The following is a 16,851-nucleotide window of genomic DNA, read 5'->3' on the forward strand; positions in this document are numbered from 1 at the left end:
GAAGGGATTTTTAAAACTACATCATCCTCCATCTCCCTTATCTCTATCTCACTTTCCTGCACAGTCCTTACTTTCCAGAGTTGAGAGGCTCACATGCTTAGGCTATAACTCCCAGGACAGCCTTAGCACCTGTGGAAATAAATGAAGACCGCCCGAAAGAGAACAAACGAAGATTATTTATTCCCAACTCGCTATAGCCAGGGGGTTAGCCACCATCCCTTGCCTGTGGCAAAGACACCAAGGCAAGGAAGGCGGTGAGACAGCTTTATAGTGGCATAAAGAGAAGCCTTCAGGTATACCCCAGTTGAGGTTGTTTGCATGGGAAGCTGGAGGTGGGCTAATTAGAAGCAGAGCATCCTATATGATTGGTCAGGGAGCTTGTTTGGCTTTCTTTCATCAGTCCTAAATTGAAAGGGAGGAAATAGGGAAGCTAGTAGTTGTTGGCTAAATCCTGATGGTTTCCAGTTAGTTGATACAATGGTTTGGCTTCCAGGCTGGTGGCTGCAGAGCTTGTGGGTCAGAATTCTATTGTCAAATACTCTCTGGCTATTGTTGGTTTGCATATCTAGTCTCACATCTCTCATCATCCGTCTACTGGCAAGGTTAGGTGAAATTGATGGGACCTAGATTAAACAGCAAAAACGCACTGAGAGATGTTTCAGAGGAAGCTAACTGGGTGGAAATAGAACCTATTCAGCTGTCTTCTTGGAGAGGATGAGCGTGGTGCTGTCTCAGACACCACAGAAACTCAAACTCCACTCATCCTGCAGGACTTGGCTTTGGAACTCTAGCTGTTGCTTCTTTCTGAGTAGCCCCTCCCTCACTTCAATCTGACACTTCAGGTCAAGGACTAAGCTGCTGGAGTAAATGGCATAGGCGTGGCTCCCACCACTGGGATTCTTCAGGAAGACCTGCATCTCAGGAGAGACAATCTGCAGCAGAGAGATATGAGCGTCAGAGAAGATACTGTAATCTGCCAAGGAGGAGATGTTCCCGAGGACCTGTCGCTCCCCACCAGGCTCCTGGAAGGACAGAGGCTGTGGGGCCGAGGACTCCAGCTTACACTGGATCTTCTCTTTAAGCTTCTGTATGGACTCATAAGGATTCACCTGGGTGATGAAATCCACACAACCCCGCTGCTCCACTGTCACCTTGATGTCTCATGCAAACTGGAAGGGAGAGGACAGAGAAGGGTTAAATCCACCTTCCGCTGTCTGAGGACAAACGTGCCCTTCAGGGATTTCCCTGGTGATCCAGTGGTTAAGACTTCACCTTCAAGTACAGGGAGTGTGGGTTTGATCCCTGGTGGGGGAACTAAGATCCCACATGCCTCGTGATAGAAAAAACTGAAAACATAAAACAGAAACAACAGTTGTAACGAATTCAGTAAAGACTGAAAAAGTAGTCCACATTAAAAAAAAAAATCTTTAAAAAAATTCTATTGTGTGGACGGATGTTAAAAAAAAAAAAAAGTGCCTCTCACCTGTCCTTGTCTTTGCAACAGCAGCAGCTGCAAACATTTTGTTTGGTTGCTAAGTCATGTTCAACTCTGTGACACCATGGATTGAAGCCCACCAGGCTCCTCTGTCCATGGGATTTCCCAGGCAAGAATACTGGAGTGGGTTGCCATTTCCTTCTCCAGGGGATCTTGTGGACCCAGGGATCAAACCCCTGTCTCCTGCACTGGCAGGTGGATTCTTTTCCACTAAGCCACCAGTAACTCATTCTGAACTTCTAGCCTCTGGCAGCCAGAGAGGAGACATTACCTTCAGTTTCCAGTTGGGGATGCATGTCTCATTGTTGTCGTAGCAACAGGACTCTTTCAGGCAATGGCAGGCCCTCTGAGCCACTATATCCTGCCTGTAGCCTGTTGCCACATTGTAGGTGGGGTCAGCCGGATCCAAGACGATGGGCCTGCAACACAGAGAGAGGGAGCCCAGGTTCTTTCTTGTTTGGAAACCTGAAAGCCCGAAAGAAATCTTCTTAGCAATTATCTGAGCATCTGCTGTGTTCAGAGCCCGGGGTCGTCAGTCCAAGAGGGTCCACAAATATTGCCAGAGAGTAACAGAATGATGAGGGCTTCCCAGGTGGCTCAGTGATAAGGAATCGGCCTGCCAATGCAGGAGACTCAGGAGACCTGGATTCGATCTCTGGGTCAGGAAGATCCCCTGGAGGAGGAAATGGCAACCCACTCCAATATTCTTACCTGGGAAATCATCTGGACAGAGGAGCCTAGGGGGCTACAGACTGTGGGGTCACAAAGAGTCAGACTCGCCTGAGTGACTGAGAAGCAGCAGCAGCAACAGAATGAAGAGGATTCTGTTTCCAAGAATTCCTCAGGACTTCCCTTGTGGTCCAGTGGCTAAGACTGCACTCTCAGCGCAGGGGGCCTGGGTTCGATCCTCAGTCAGGGAACTAGATCTTGCATGCTGCAGGTAAAGATTCCGCAGGTAGCAACTACAATCGAAGATCCTGACTAAATGCCACAACTAAGTCCCAGTGTGGTCAAAATAAATAAATAAATACTTAAAGTAAATTTCTCTTGGGGAGTGTATTTTAGGTATTTGTAAGGAATCTTTGAGGTGTACAGAGGTTGAGACCCCCAAAGCCATGACGGAACAAGAATACCGGTCTCTCAGGCAGACCACACCAGCGTGTGGGCCTCTTAAGTTCAGAGCTTTCACTTTGCTGAACAGGCTACATAAATGAGTTCAAACCTAGAGCTTCTGAATTGCTTTGGATAAAAACAATACTGCTGATACCATTTACTGACGTTTCCTGAGGCACGGGGTCAATCTCTAAGTAATCTATTTTAATCCCTGCAACAATTCTCTAAGGTATGACAATGATGGTGGTGATGATGATAATTTCTCCCCACTTTACAGATGAGAAAACTGAGGCACAGACCTCCCTAGGTTCTCCCAACCTGAAGATGGGATTCTGATCCATCTCCTCTGCCTCAGCAGAGGGGAGATTGAGCTTCCTCCAAGTGTCTCTCCTCTAGGTAGCTGTTGAATAGATATTTTAAAGACAATTGGCTTGAAGGGGTCTAATACCTGACTGAGGATGCATGGAGTGACCATAGGTCTTGGATGTCAAGCCCATGATGAAGCCCTGGCCCTTGTGTGGTTTTCCGTTTTTGTTTTATTTGGCTGAGCTGGGTCTTAGTTGTGGCGTGCCAGTTTTCACTGTGGCACGTAGGATCTTGGCTGCGGTACACGGGATCTTTTTAGTTGTGACTTGTGGGATCTAGTTCCCTGACCAGGGATCAAACCCGGGCCCCTGCATTGAGAGCATGGAGCATTAATTACTGGATCACGAGGGAAGTCCCAAGACCTGGACCTTGTACCCAGGAGCTTTTGACTTAGGCAGGAGCTGAGACTTTATCTAAGTGACAGAATGTGTTAGCAGGCTAGTGACATGAACTGGACACTTTAGGCTCCATGCTTTCAACCCCCAGCATCCCTGGCTCCCTGAAATGGTCCTGCCTGACGGAGTCAGGGAGCAGTGCCACTCTGTCCTGTGGATTCGACTCACCTGATCCAAGTGACCCACCAGGTGAGCTGGAAGGTAGAGCCTCTGCCTGCTGCTGCTGCTGCTTCTAAGTCGCTTCAGTCGTGTCCGACTCTGTGTGACCCCACAGACAGCAGCCCACCAGGCTCCCCCGTCCCTGGGATTCTCCAGGCAAGAACACTGGAGTGGGTTGCCATTTCCTTCTCCAATGCATGAAAGTGAAAAGTGAAAGTGAAGTCTCTCAGTCATGTCCGACTCCAAGCGACCCCATGGACTGCAGCTACCAGGCTCCTCCATCCGTGGGATTTGCCAGGCAAGCCTTTTCCAGAGCCTCTGCCTAGTAATCAAATTAGTTCCCTCTGGAGTTTGGACCAGAAATGATGGATGTTCCTCATCACCTTGGAGTAAGAGGGGAGTAGGGCAGGTATGGAGAGAGAAACAGAGGCAGTGAGAGGGGGCAGGAAGCACACGGGCCATGAGAGGGAATGACAGAGAAGAGGAGTCTATACTAGTTTGCCTCAGGTCCCGACGGTTTTCCCCAGGTCAATATTCTGGGCATCCATACAATAAATTGTCTTTTCATAAGGAGACCTGGTTACTCTTTCTTGTTTAAAAAAAAAAAATAAAGACCTGACACTCACATGAGGGAACAATAAATATTCTTATGATATTGCTTACAGTGACCCAAAGCTTCCAGCATAAAGAGTTGTCTCAGGCTGGGTTCTCCCAGAAGCAAAACCTAAGATGAGGATTTGAGTGCAAGTCATTTATTTGGAAGGAGGTGCCAGGAAGCACCAAAGAGCAAGTGGGAAAGTGAGACAGGGACGGGAAGGATGCCAATAAAGGATATGCATCAAGGTGATTATCTCTGTGAGCAGCTGGGGGTTGGACTCTGAGAACTAGTGTAGAACACCCGACCCAGAAAGAGTCCCTCCATCTGAGATGGGAGGGAGCTGAGATATTTACACACCAATCTCCACCAGTCACTAAGGGAAGCTGAAAACCCACAGGCAAAGGGACACAGGTGCTGACCTTCCTGGAGGTTGAGCCAACCTTCCCTGAAATGGTAAAGGCCCAGGGGATGCAAACGGGTACAAGCAACATGTGTTACAATACTGGACATTTGGCTGGCATCTATCATAGGCTAGAGATACAGTGGCCTCTTACGTATATTTTCTCTGACTATCCTAAGAGTCCTTCATGGCTGGTGCTAATTAGTCCTGTTTTGGGCTTCCGTGGTGGCTCATGGGTAAAGAATCTGCCTGCCAGTGGAGGAAATGGGTTCAATCCCTGGATTGGGAAGATCCGCTGGGAAGGAAGTGGCAAGACACTCCAGTATTCTTGCCTTGGAAATCCAATGGACAGAGGAGCCTGGCAAGCTATAGTCCGTGGGGTCTCGAAAGAGCTGGACAACAACAATAACTCCTGTTTTACAGATGAGGAATGGAGGCTCACAGAGATGAGAAAACGGCAGAGCTGGGATTTAACTTGGGTCTCCATGGTTTTTTTTAGTTTCTCATGCTGGGAAAAAGCACTGAAATGGTCTTCTGAAGGTAAGAGGATTAACATAGAGTGGAGTGATAGCTCAAGGAATAAGGAACAGGCTTATAGCCCCTAAGGCCCTGGCGATATGAAAGGCAATCAGCTTGAGATGTCAGCTGTGTTGGGGTGAGATATCCGCTTTTCTACTTAATAAAGTCCACCCAGGCTTCCCTGGTGGTCCAGTGGTTAAGAATCCGCCTTGCAATGCAGGGGACACAGGGTCGATCCCTGGTCCAGGAAAATTCTACATGCAGTGAAGCCCATAGTGGCCACAGCTACTGAAGCCCGTGCACCCTGGAGCCAGTGCTCCGTAACTAAGAGAAGCCACTGCAGGGAGAAGCTGTTGAACCACAGCTAGAGGGCAGCCCCCCGCTAGCCGCAAGTAGGGGAGCGCATGTGCAGCAACAACACAGCACAGCCAAACCGTAAAACAGATGGATCTTTAAATATATATATTATGTGTAGTGATTTTATATACAAAATAAAGCCCGCCCAGGAAACTCGGTACCACCTTTCCCTTAATCCTCTTTCTCTGAGATGTGGCTGGCACGCGACCATCCAGTACCTCTTTTCTCTGAGCTGGTTTCTGACAAAGTCCTCAGTGATCGGGTTCTGCAACGTGTAGTACTTGGTCCAGTAGACGCAGAGGTGCTGATATTCGTGAGCAGCAGCAGCAGCACAGTGACCAGGCCTTTGTCCAACCTGAAACGCTCTTTCTCCTCAGTACCTGTTTCCCAGGCATAGACGGTCAGTAGCTCAAGGGCATACATAGGGGGCAGCTCCACCCTAGGGCACTTGGCTTTCACATACTGTTGAAAGACATGGGAAGAGAGAGAGAGTGACCCCAAGATTCCTTCAAAGGATGACATTGGACCCGAAACTGGAAAAATCCAAGTTCTTGTCCCAGCTTTGCTACCTACCTGCAGCGTATTCTTGGCCAAGTCACTTTTCCTCTCTGGCCTTACCTGGGTCTCCCCATCTTAAAATTAAGCAACTGGGTGAGTCCAGTGGGTTTCAAACTGTACTTGACATAACTTCCGGAATGGAGTGATGAAGAAGTAGCCCAAGGAGTGAGCAGGGACTTTCCTGGTGGTCCAATAGCTAAGATGCCCTGCTCCCAGGTTCCATCCCTGGTCAGGAAACCTAGAGCCCACATGCCATAGCTAGAGATCCTGCCGCAGTGAAGGCAGAAGATCCCACATGCTGCAACTAAGAGCTGGTGCAAACAGATAAATACTTAAAAGAGAGAAAAGGGAGTCAGCAGATTGGGCTCTGTCACCAGCACCCCAACTGAAATAACTCTTATTTTAATCTATTTGGGCTTCCAGGAGATTTCTTTTAAAGAAAAATCTTCTTAGCTAAAGAGAAAAAAATGTGTTTGTGTGTGTGTTGGGGGACTATGTTATCGTTGCTGTTTAGTTGCTAAGTCGGGTCTGACTCTTCTCCACCCTGTGGACTGTAGCCCGCCAGGCTCCTCCAGGACTCGGTAATAGCTGAGAATCTGTAGTGAATGTTGGGGTTGCTTCTCTAAAAGGCATGTCTTTCTTCCCCATTGTTTTAGTGGCCATGCTGTTTGGATGCGATTGGCCCAATCCTCATCTCCAGGGTTGGCCCTGACTGGACAGGATCACGAGGATAAACCTTTCCCCCTTGCCAAGTGGTTGGTTCAAGAGATGCCTTGTGATCTAAGCTGGCTCAACTTGAGTCAAATCTAGTTCTTTTGTTCTGTGGTTGAGAGAAGAGAAGTCTAAGTGAATGTGAGGGCAGGAACAGATGCGGCCATTTTGCCACCATGAGGGAAACCAGATTGGGGACCAAGTTGACATAGAATATTAAGAGCAGCTGTTCCAGGTGGCGCTAGTGGCAAAGAACCTGCCTGCCAATGCAGGAGACATAAGAGATGCCGGTTCCATTCCTCGTTAGGGAAGATCCCCTGGAGGAGGAAATGGCAACCCACTCCAGTATTCTTGCTTGGAGAATCCCATGGACAGAGGAGCCTAGTGGGCTACAGTCCGTGGGGTCGCAAAGACTCAGATATGACTGAAGCAACTTAGCACACACGCACACACAAGAGAATTACAGAGAAACAGAGCTGGAGCCTTCACCAAACAGTGCCTGAAGCTCTCTCCACCGTTGTAGGTTTTCGCACATGAGCTGATAATTCTCTTTATTGGTTAAGCTAGTTAGAGTTGGTTTTACTGTTACTCTCAATTAAAAAACAAAAAGAAAAAACATTAGAATCAATTACCCAGGTTAATGTTCTTATTTTTGATGGCTATATGAGGCAGGGAAAAAAAGCTTTCTTTCTTTATCTCCTACCCTCAGTATTGGAGAAGGAAATGGCAACCTACTGCAGTATTCTTGCCTGGAAAATCCCATGGATGGAGGAGCCTCGTAGGCAACAGTCGTGGGGTCACAGAGTCAGACATGACCGAGCAACTTCACTCACTCACTCACCCTCAGTATATGGCTATACATAGTGCAGACTTAAATGATATAGCATTCCAACTGACATATCAAAATTTTTTAAAAAAAATGACTTTGTGCATGAGCATACACAAACTTGGACATCTCTGAGATCAGTGATCTTCTTACAGTTAAGATTTGGTGAAATCAAATAAAACCTAGAGAATCTAACTTACACATTCCTTGGCCCCACTGGATGAACTGGTAAGAATCAAAAAATACTTTTGAATCATGATGGTAAATGACAACTCCTGGGTTGTTACAAATTCTCCAGATAAAAATGAACTGACAACCTTTTTAGCATTACAGGACTCTAGTTCTGTTTAACGTATAATATGAACTCTTTGTGTCCTTGAGCGTTGATCAACACGTCTTGTAACACTTGGCTAAATAAAAATTCTCAAATAAAAGAAAACATCAAATGAATAACACTGAGTCAACAAACTTTCAAAAAAAAAAAAACATATACAGCCAACATCTTGTCTTAGAGGCAGAGTCTTTTAAAGGTTGTTTGTTTTTAGGCTGTGTGGGGACCATGGTTCCCTGACCAGGGATGGAACCCAATACCCCTGCAGTGGAAACTCGGAGTCTTAAGCACTGGACCGCTGGAGAAGTCCCTTAGAGGCAGAGACTTGTACAGAGAAAGGGCTATAGAAGTAAAGCTGGCATGCTTTCTTGTGGACATTGCCAATCAATGTGCATGTTATATTCAGGAAGAAAACACTTTGAAAACTTAGTCAAACAAACAAAACAAACAGGTCATTCTTTTGAGTTCTAGCTCTTCAGATCCACAAAACTTTGGATCATTTCCTGTTTAAGTGACTGACTGGCCGAAAAAACCAATTTCTTTCTTGACTTTGGTGTTGCTAATATATGAAGATACATCACAACCTTTGTTGAGGTGATAACTATGTAAGAAAACGCTATTTTTCCATCATAAACATACTAAAACAAACTTTCATAGTATCTTGATTTTTATCTTTAACTACTATTTTTTTCTTTTTTGGTTAAACCAGTCTAAACTCTGACTCTCACCAATTTTTTTTAAATAAGAAATCTTTTTTCTTTCTTTCTCATTTTTTGTTTGCTTCTGAGTCTTCCTTTCATAAGCGGAGATGACTCTGCTCATCTGGCTATTTGGAAATACCCTTGGTACCATGAAGACATCCTATGTGAAATCTAAAAAGTAGCTTGTCATAAAACAGGCAACTCACTCACTCCTCTCCCTCCCCACGACCGTTACCCCTCCTCACAGTATCCCCCTGATGACAAGTCTGGTTCCTGCCTTTTCTTCCCCTCCCTCCCCCATCTTCTGCTCTTGCCCCCATCAGGCAGCCTCCTCACCTCCAGGTACCAGTGTTTTACCAGCCGCAGGAGGCTCTTCAGCTTGGTTGGCTTGTATTTCACGAAGTTTCTCTGCAGCTCGCTGAAGGATGGGGAGAAGTGTCCAAGAGTATGGCAGGCCTTAATCAGTCTCACATAGACCTCTGGGGAGGGGTGAAAGTTTGGAACAGAAGGCCCTGAGGAGGCAAAGGGGAGACAGTGAGGGCTTAGAAAGCCCCGGTTGCTAACAAGTCCTCAAGGGTTTTGTTGTTTAGTCATTAAGTCATGTCTGACTCCTCGTGACGCCATAGACTATAGTCCGCCTGGCTCCTCTGTCCATGGAATTTCCCAGGCAAGAATACTGGAGTGGATTGCCATTTCCTCCTCCAGGGGATCTTCTTGACCCCAGGGGTCGAATTCATGTCTCCTCTATTGGCAGGCGGATTCTTTACCGCTGAGCCAGTGGGGAAGCTCTCAGGGGAGAGACTGCTAATTCATTTGAGTATCTCTCCAGGGAAGCCTGGAACCACAAAGCTTGAGAGACTAAAGGCTTGCCTTCTTGACTGTCCTTCTGGAGAATGAAAAGTGAGTTTTGCAGAAACAGATTCACAGATATAGAGAACAGACCTGTGTTCCCAAAGGGGGAGACGGATGGGTGGGGTAGGGATAGATTGGAAATTCGGGTTTAGCTGACGCAAACTATTATATATAGCGTGGGGAAACAACCACCCCCAGGGTAAGTGTTCCAGAGTCACCCCGGGGGTTGCTCTAATGCTTTCCCTTCCTTGACTCTCTCTCCCTTCCTCTCCAATCATACATTTATTTGCGTGATTCCTTGATAAATCTGTTTGCCCCATTGAACCACAAGGATAGCCAGAGCTGAGTCAGTCCCAGGCATTTCAGTCGCTGAAATGCCCAGCACCCAGCACGGGATATGGGTTGAATGGGTGCATGCAGGCGTCTGCACGTGGCCACAAAGGAGAGGTGAAGGAGCTGTGGGTCCTCCCCCTGGGGAGGGCAGGTGTGCGAGTCAGGTGGGCTTTCCCTTACTCAGGACCCTGTAGGCCGGCACGATGGTGACAGTGACTTGCTCTTCCATCTCCCAGGTCTGAATGGTGAAGGTGACAGCAGAGGTGACTCCGTGGACCAGCCTCAGGTTCTGGGGCTGGAGGTGAAGCAGATCTGGGCAATCCGTGAGCTTTTCACAGAGCATGCTCAGAACATGCTTGTGGTGGTTGTGGTTGCTGGCTTCCTCCTGGAAGCTGCTAAAACCACTCAGGAACATCACCAGCTCCACCTCCGCGTGGTTCCTGAGCACCGTGCCATTCCCGAAGGAGCCCACCTGTGGAACACAGAGTCCCATCACCCCAAGGCCACTGCCGGGACCAGGAAATCCCTACGGCTCTCCCACAGATGATCCCGTTCATCGTTACCTGCCTCACCGATGGGTGGGAAGTACCCACATCACCTCTTTACAGGGGAGGAAAGTGGAGAGGTCAAGACAGCAAGCTGATCACCCAGGGTCACACAGTGGATGTGTCAAACCCAGGCAGCCAGACTCCACAACCATGTTTCTTATTTACTCCACTGTCATTCTTCTGAGACACAGCCTTATCTGCAGAGTGATCCCCACTCCAAGGAAACCATCGTCCTCTACAGGGTGGCAGTTAGAGGATTCTAGGGGGTGGGAGGGGCAGGTCTGAATAATTTTGTGCTCTGTGTGTGTATGCAAAGTCACTTCAGTCGTGTCTGACCCTTTGGGACCCTGTGGACTGTATAATCCGCCCAGCTTCTCTGTCCATGAGATTGTCCAGGCAAGAATACTGGAGTGGGTTGCCATGCCCCTCCTCCAGGGGATCTTCCCTATCCAGGGATTGAACCTGTGTCTCTTACCATCTCCTGCAGTGACATAATTTTATGTCATTAAAAAAGGCTGTGGAGACCTAGGGGCTTCCTAGTTGGCGCTAGTAGTAAAGAATCTGCCTGCCAATGCAGGAGACATGAGTTCCATCCCTAAGTTGGGAAGATCCCCTGGAGAAAGGAATGGCAAACCACTCCAGTATTCTTGCCTGGAGAATCCCATAGATAGGGGAGCCTGGCAGGGTACAGTCCATAGTGTCACAAAGACTCAGACACGACAGAAGTGACTTAGCACACACTCATGCCCTTGGTGATCTAGCTGGGTGGGATGAAAGGAATGGGAGGGAGGTTCAGGATGGAGGGGCTATATGTATACATATGGCTGACTCACTTTTTTGTACAGCAGAAACTAACATAACATTGTAAAGCACGTATACCTCAGCAAAAAAAAATTTTTTTTTCTCAATAAAAAGGGGGCACAGGATTTCTTGGTGGATAAGAGCCATGGGCTGGGGAATGGGGCAGCCTAATCTTGACCTCCCCTCTCGCCCCTGTTCCTCATCAGTCATCTCAGAGTAACGACAGCACATGAGTCACTGGGTTATTGGGAGGATTTGGTAAGACTATTTGTGTCAAGGGCTTGCCGTGGTGCTGATTACACAGGAAGTCAGCCATATAGCTCTCTTCCTTCTCTTTCTCGAGTTGACTTAGATCACGTCTTCTGCTTGAGCTTCAGCTTCCCCATCTGAATTGAAGGAGACTGAGCTGGATGATTTTGAAGGGGTCTTTTTGATGTTCTGAGATCCTGGACTTGCTCTCCAGTCCTGCTGCTTCTGGTATACAAAGGCCCCCAACTCTTTGGCTTTCTCTCTTTCTCACTCGGGATCGAGAGGTGGAATTGCCACAGATGTATCAGACCTCAGGTGGGTTACCTCTGCTGGTGGGTGGAATCATTGAACATTGACTATGACCCAGCTGCCACCAGCTGAGCCCTCACTGTGTCTGGTACCACTGAAAGCCTTTTATACAAACAGTCTTTTAATCCTCAGTCTCACTAATTGAGGCAGCGTGTGTCAGTCTCTCAGTCGTGTCTGAGTCTTTGCGACCCTGTGGACTGTTGCCTGCCAGGTTCCTCTGTTCATGAGCCTTTTCAGGCAAGAATACTGGAGTGGGTTGCCATTTTCCATCCCCAGGATATCATCCCAACCCAGGGATCAAACCCAAGTCTCCTGTGTCTTCTGCATTACAAGTGGAGTCTTTACCTGCTGAGCCATCGGGAAGTGCCCAGTTGAGGTGGAGGGACTAGGATAATTATCCCCATTGTACAGACGAAAAAAAGGAGGCAATTGGGGGTTAACAGATTTGCCATGGACTCATAGCCAGGAGTCATGGCCACAGTCAGACAGAGGGTCAGAACACAGGGTGTGGTTCATCTGCCTCTTTATTGCCAGTGACCCACGTCTACGTGCCAGGCCCTGCGTCTGTGGAAGAGAAGTCTGCCATCTTTATTTTCCTCTTCCTTTGTTTTTGGCCTCACCATGTGGCATGCAGGATTTTAGTTCCCCATCCAGGAATCCAGGAATCAGACCCACATCCCTTGCATTGGAAGCGTGGGAGTCTTAACCACTGGACCTCCAGGGAAGTCCTCCTCTTCCTTTTCCATTTTTCTTTTCCCACCTGCATTCAGAGTCAGCATTTCTGCCCCATGTGAGAGCACTGGGGATGGCACTCTGTGTGCCGATGAAAGCCACAACCCCTTGAAGGCTGTTCCCTTCCTACCTTTCCCAGTGGGAAAATACAGGCAGAGAAGGGAGAACATTCTAGAACAGGCTGTGTGATGTGCTCCAGTCCAAACCTATTCCAACCCAAGGATAAGCATTCACTCATATGGGCCAGCACAGCTCACCAGATTTTCATGGGAGGGAAGAGAGTTTAAAGCCCAAGTAGAGTGCTAATTTCTCAATGGCCATTGCTCTTTGGGTGTCTCTATAATTTATTCGTTTCAAGATTGGAGAAAGTTGCAGGCAGGATTTGAGGGCTGGGTTAATATCACTTGCTGCCATCAAAACTCATGTTTGAGACATCCTTCTGTCCCACTCACTTGCCCCATGCCATCTGCATTATTCTCAGGGTTGGTGGGGTGGGGTGGGTTTGGTCTGGGAGGAGTCATACTGGTGCTCCAGGCCCAGAAGAAAGCTCGAGCAAAAGTTGATAACAATGCCTTTGTTTTTGAACATTGACTAATCATTTAGCCTGCACCACTCTATTTGGTTGATGAGGGACAGATGATGATGATGGTGTGGGTGCGTGCTCAGTTGCGTCTGACTCTTTGTGACCCCATAGACTATAGCCCAGCAGGTTCCTCTGTCCATGGAGATTCTCCAGGCAAGAATACTGGAGTGGGGGCCTTCCCTGATGGCTCAGTGGTAAAAGCATCCATCTGCTAATGCAGGAGACGCAGGTTCAATTCCTGGTCCAGGAAGATCCCACATACCACAGAGCAACTAACCCCACATGCCACAACTACTGAGCCTGCGCTCTAGAGCCTGGGAGCTGCAACTACCGAGCCCTCGTGCCACAACTGCTGAAGCTGGTGTGCCCTGGAGTCCGTGCTCTGCAACAAGAGATGACACCACAATGAGAAAACCGTGTATTGCAATGGAGAGTAGCCCCTGGTATCCACAACCAGAGGAAAGCCCATGCAGCAATGGAGACCCAGAGCATGGCCAAAAATAAATAAATAAAATTACATATAAAAAAAAAGAATACTGGAGTGGGTTGCCATTTCCTCCTCCAGGAGATCTTCCTGACCCAGAGATGGAACCCGAGTCTCCTGTATTGGCAGGCAGATTCTTTACCACTGAGCCACTAGGGAACCCTTGCCTCCCACCCCCACTGTGATGCCGGTGATGTCATCCCAATTACACATGAGAAGACTGAGGGTTTGAGAGACAAGACTGTGACTCTAAGGTCACCCAGCTAGTGAGGGAAGAAGCCAAGAGTCAAGCCCATGCCTCGTGTCAAAATGTATGGTTTCTCACTTCTAAATCACATGGCTTCAGGCTCTGGGTGCTGGGGATGAGAGTTAAAAAGTAACATGGGCCTGCGGCTTCTAAACCCTTCCCTGCAGTGACTGCTCCTAAAGGCAGAATTAGAGCACTGAGCTTCGAGTCAGGAGTCCTAGTGTTAGTCTTGCCTGGACCACCAGCTTGCTGTGTGAACGTGGAAAGTTTCTCACCCTTTCTGTGCCTCAGTTTCCTTAGTGTTTACAGGAAGGATTGGCTGAGACTGTCTGCCTCCAGGACCTTTCATGTTGGGAAGCTGAAACTGGTAGATTGAATTAAGAACATGAAGGGCTTCCCTAGTAGTCCAGTGGTTAAGAATCTGCCTTGCAATGTAGGGGACACCGGTTCGATCCCTAGTCCGGGAAGATTCCCTACGCAGTGGGGCAGCTGAGCCCCTGCGCCACAATTGCTGAAGCCCGTGTGCCTAAAGCCTGTGCTTTGCAACTGGAGAGGCCACTGTGGTTGAGAGGTCCACACAGCACAACTAGAGAAAGCCCTGGTGCAAAACAAAATCCCCAGTGCAGCCAAAAATAAAATAAATAAATAAATTTAAGAATATGTAGGTTTTTACTTGATGAATGAGGGGGCACAAGCCACCCATATGGGCAGGTAGCTGCCCCAGCAAGCTCCCCTGTAGGGTAATGAAACTCACGGGGCCATTTAGAGGAAAGATACAGTTTCAGTATACCCATACAGAGGAAGTGGAGTCATAAGATTTATTACTTATACAAACAGATAACTAACGAGGACCTACTGTACAGCTCAGGGAACTCTACTCAACGCTCTGTGGTGACCGAAATGGGAAGGAAATGTCAAACAGAGTGGATAAACGTGTAGGTATAACTGCGTCCCTTTGCTGTACAGCGGAAACTAACATTCTAAAGCAACTGTACTCCAATAAAAATTCATTAAAAATTAATTTTAAAAAAGGCTTATTACTTACAGATCCCAGAAGCAAGGGGACTCAGTGAACTGGGGAGAGAGCAGGCCTTCTCCCCAGGTCACAATTCAGCAGGACGCAGAACAGGGTAGAAAGCACCCAGTTCTTACAAGGTGATTGGGGCAGAGGTTACTAACGTTTTGCAGGCTTAACTTTCAAGTGGTTATTTTATTTTATTTTTTAATTTAAAAAATCCATCTTGACTCTATATTTAAAAAAAACTTAAAAAAACATTTCGTTATTTCTTTTGGCTGCATTGTGTGGCTTGTGGAATTTCTCTGACCAGGAATCGAATCTGTGTCCCCTGCAGTAGAAGTTCAGAGTCTTAACCACCGGACCGCCGGTGAAGCCTAATAACTGGTTATTTTAAAAGGCCGCACCAGGAGAAGCAAAGCATAAACTTGCAGGGTGCCCAAAATTTATCTAAAGGTCCAGACTCTGGACTTTTGGTGTTAGCAGGATCATCATACTGTAAGGCACCTAGGCAGCAACTCAGAAAAAGAAAATTGTTTTTTTGTTTTTCCTCATCACACCTCAAAAGTCATTTTTTCTCATCACACCTTTCTAGTTTTGACCCTCTTGGAGTATTATCCTAGTTAGGACCAGAGGTGATGAGAGGCAGTTGCTGAAAGGGTTTTGGGGAAATAAGGCTCAGTGAGGGCAGCCCAGAGTGGAGTAAGAAATCCCAGCTTCACCACCAGCTGTGTGACCTTCAGTAAGTCCTCACCTCCCTGATCTTCCATTAAAAAAAAAAAAAAAAAGTTCCATTATCAAAAATTGTAAACATAAAAATAGAAAGAGAAAACAAAGAACATTTATACTTCCGCCCCATCAGATTCAACAAGTTTAAACTTCTTGCCATGTTTGCTTCAACTAAGCCACTTTAAAGTAAATTACAGGGACTTCCCTGACTGTCCAGTAGTTAAGACATCACCTTCCAAGCCAGGGCATGCAGGTTCAATCCCTGACCTGGAACTAAGCCTCGAGACCAAAAAACCAAAAGATAAAACAGAAGCAATATTGTAGCAAATTCAAGACTTGAAAAACGGTCTGCATCCAAAAATCTTAAAAAATAATAATAATAAGATAAATTACAGAAACTGAGGACCATTGTCCATTAATACTTCAGCATTTATGTCCAACCAAAGAGAACATTTGCCCCCACAACCACAAAATTATTACACTTCAAAAAAAAATTCCCATATATATACATATAAAATCCAACATTCTGGCCATATTGAAATTTTCCCAATTGTTCCCAAATTATATTCTCCGGATGGTCCATTCACACCAAGATTTAACCAGAGACCTTGCGTAGCATTTAGCCATTATAGATCTTAAGTCACTGAGTTTGCATTGTGCTCATCTGTAAACTGGGAAGACTAGTGCACACCTCAGAGGGTGTACAAATTAGAGACAGTACCTGAGAAGGGCTTAGGCAAGTGCATCCAAAATGTACGCTGCTATTATCAGCTTCCTTACTCAACTTGCCCTGCTCCAGGCAGCAGTGTGTTGGGATGCTGTGTCTTGAGATGTCAGTAGCATAGACTAGAGATAATGAGGCAAGAGGGCCCTAGCATCTTCAGAGACATGGACCCATGGGTTGGGTTTTGCCCAGCCCTGGCTGGGAAATGGAGGGGACCAGTCCCACCTGGATCACCTTCAGCACCTTCTGGTCCAGCCCATGGTCCCCCTGGAAGTGCTGCTCCTTCAGGAACTTCTCCATGGACCGCACAGCCTTCACCACGTCTTCTTTCCACTCCTTGATGTTAGGCTGGCACTGAGCCACAAAGGAGTTCAGCCTAGAAGCTGGGGTATCAAACAGCTCCAGGGATACTGCCATCTGTCTTGAGAGTACCACTGGCGGCTAGGTATACAGCTATGCACCTACCTAGCTGCTGGCACACGCCCCCTTCTTTAAGGACACTCCTCTCCAGTACCCTGTGGAATAAAGGACCAGAGTGGAGAGGAAACCAAGGGTGTCCGGCTGACCTGGGGCTCCTCTTTATTGAGGCTGTGTACTGCGGCTGGCATGCCTCAGACACTGAGTGATGACTGGAAGATCAGGTGCCACCTTAATGGGTGTGGCTTTCAGTCACCCTTCCTGTGGCAGGTTTCATATCTCAACTGTTAGTTTTCTTT

The 16,851-nt window shown here is 47.3% G+C and overlaps 1 protein-coding gene across 1 annotated transcript; it reads right to left on the reverse strand.

Annotated features, from left to right (window-relative positions):
- Positions 1-1,890: 1,890 nt before the first annotated feature.
- On the reverse strand, positions 1,891-16,552 carry OASL (2'-5'-oligoadenylate synthetase like). Its single transcript, XM_068989874.1, has 4 exons — positions 16,361-16,552; positions 9,895-10,186; positions 8,866-9,041; positions 1,891-1,914 (listed from the first exon to the last, which is right to left on the reverse strand). The coding sequence occupies exons 1-4, from the start codon at positions 16,550-16,552 to the stop codon at positions 1,891-1,893; spliced, it is 684 nt and encodes a 227-aa protein (XP_068845975.1).
- Between the last annotated feature and the right edge of the window lie 299 nt (positions 16,553-16,851).

Source organism: Capricornis sumatraensis, chromosome 17 (genome assembly GCF_032405125.1).
Source record: "Capricornis sumatraensis isolate serow.1 chromosome 17, serow.2, whole genome shotgun sequence".
NCBI lineage: Eukaryota > Metazoa > Chordata > Mammalia > Artiodactyla > Bovidae > Capricornis > Capricornis sumatraensis.

Coding starts and splice junctions, on each gene's coding strand:
- OASL (XM_068989874.1), bottom strand. CDS start 16,552: ATGGCAGTATCCCTGGAGCTGTTTGATACCCCAGCTTCTAGGCTGAAC. Junction 10,187..16,360: donor AGGTGCTGAAGGTGATCCAG/GTGGGACTGGTC, acceptor TGTGTTCCACAG/GTGGGCTCCTTCGGGAATGG. Junction 1,915..8,865: donor TAAAACACTGGTACCTGGAG/GTGAGGAGGCTG, acceptor TCTGTGTTGCAG/GCCCATCGTCTTGGATCCGG.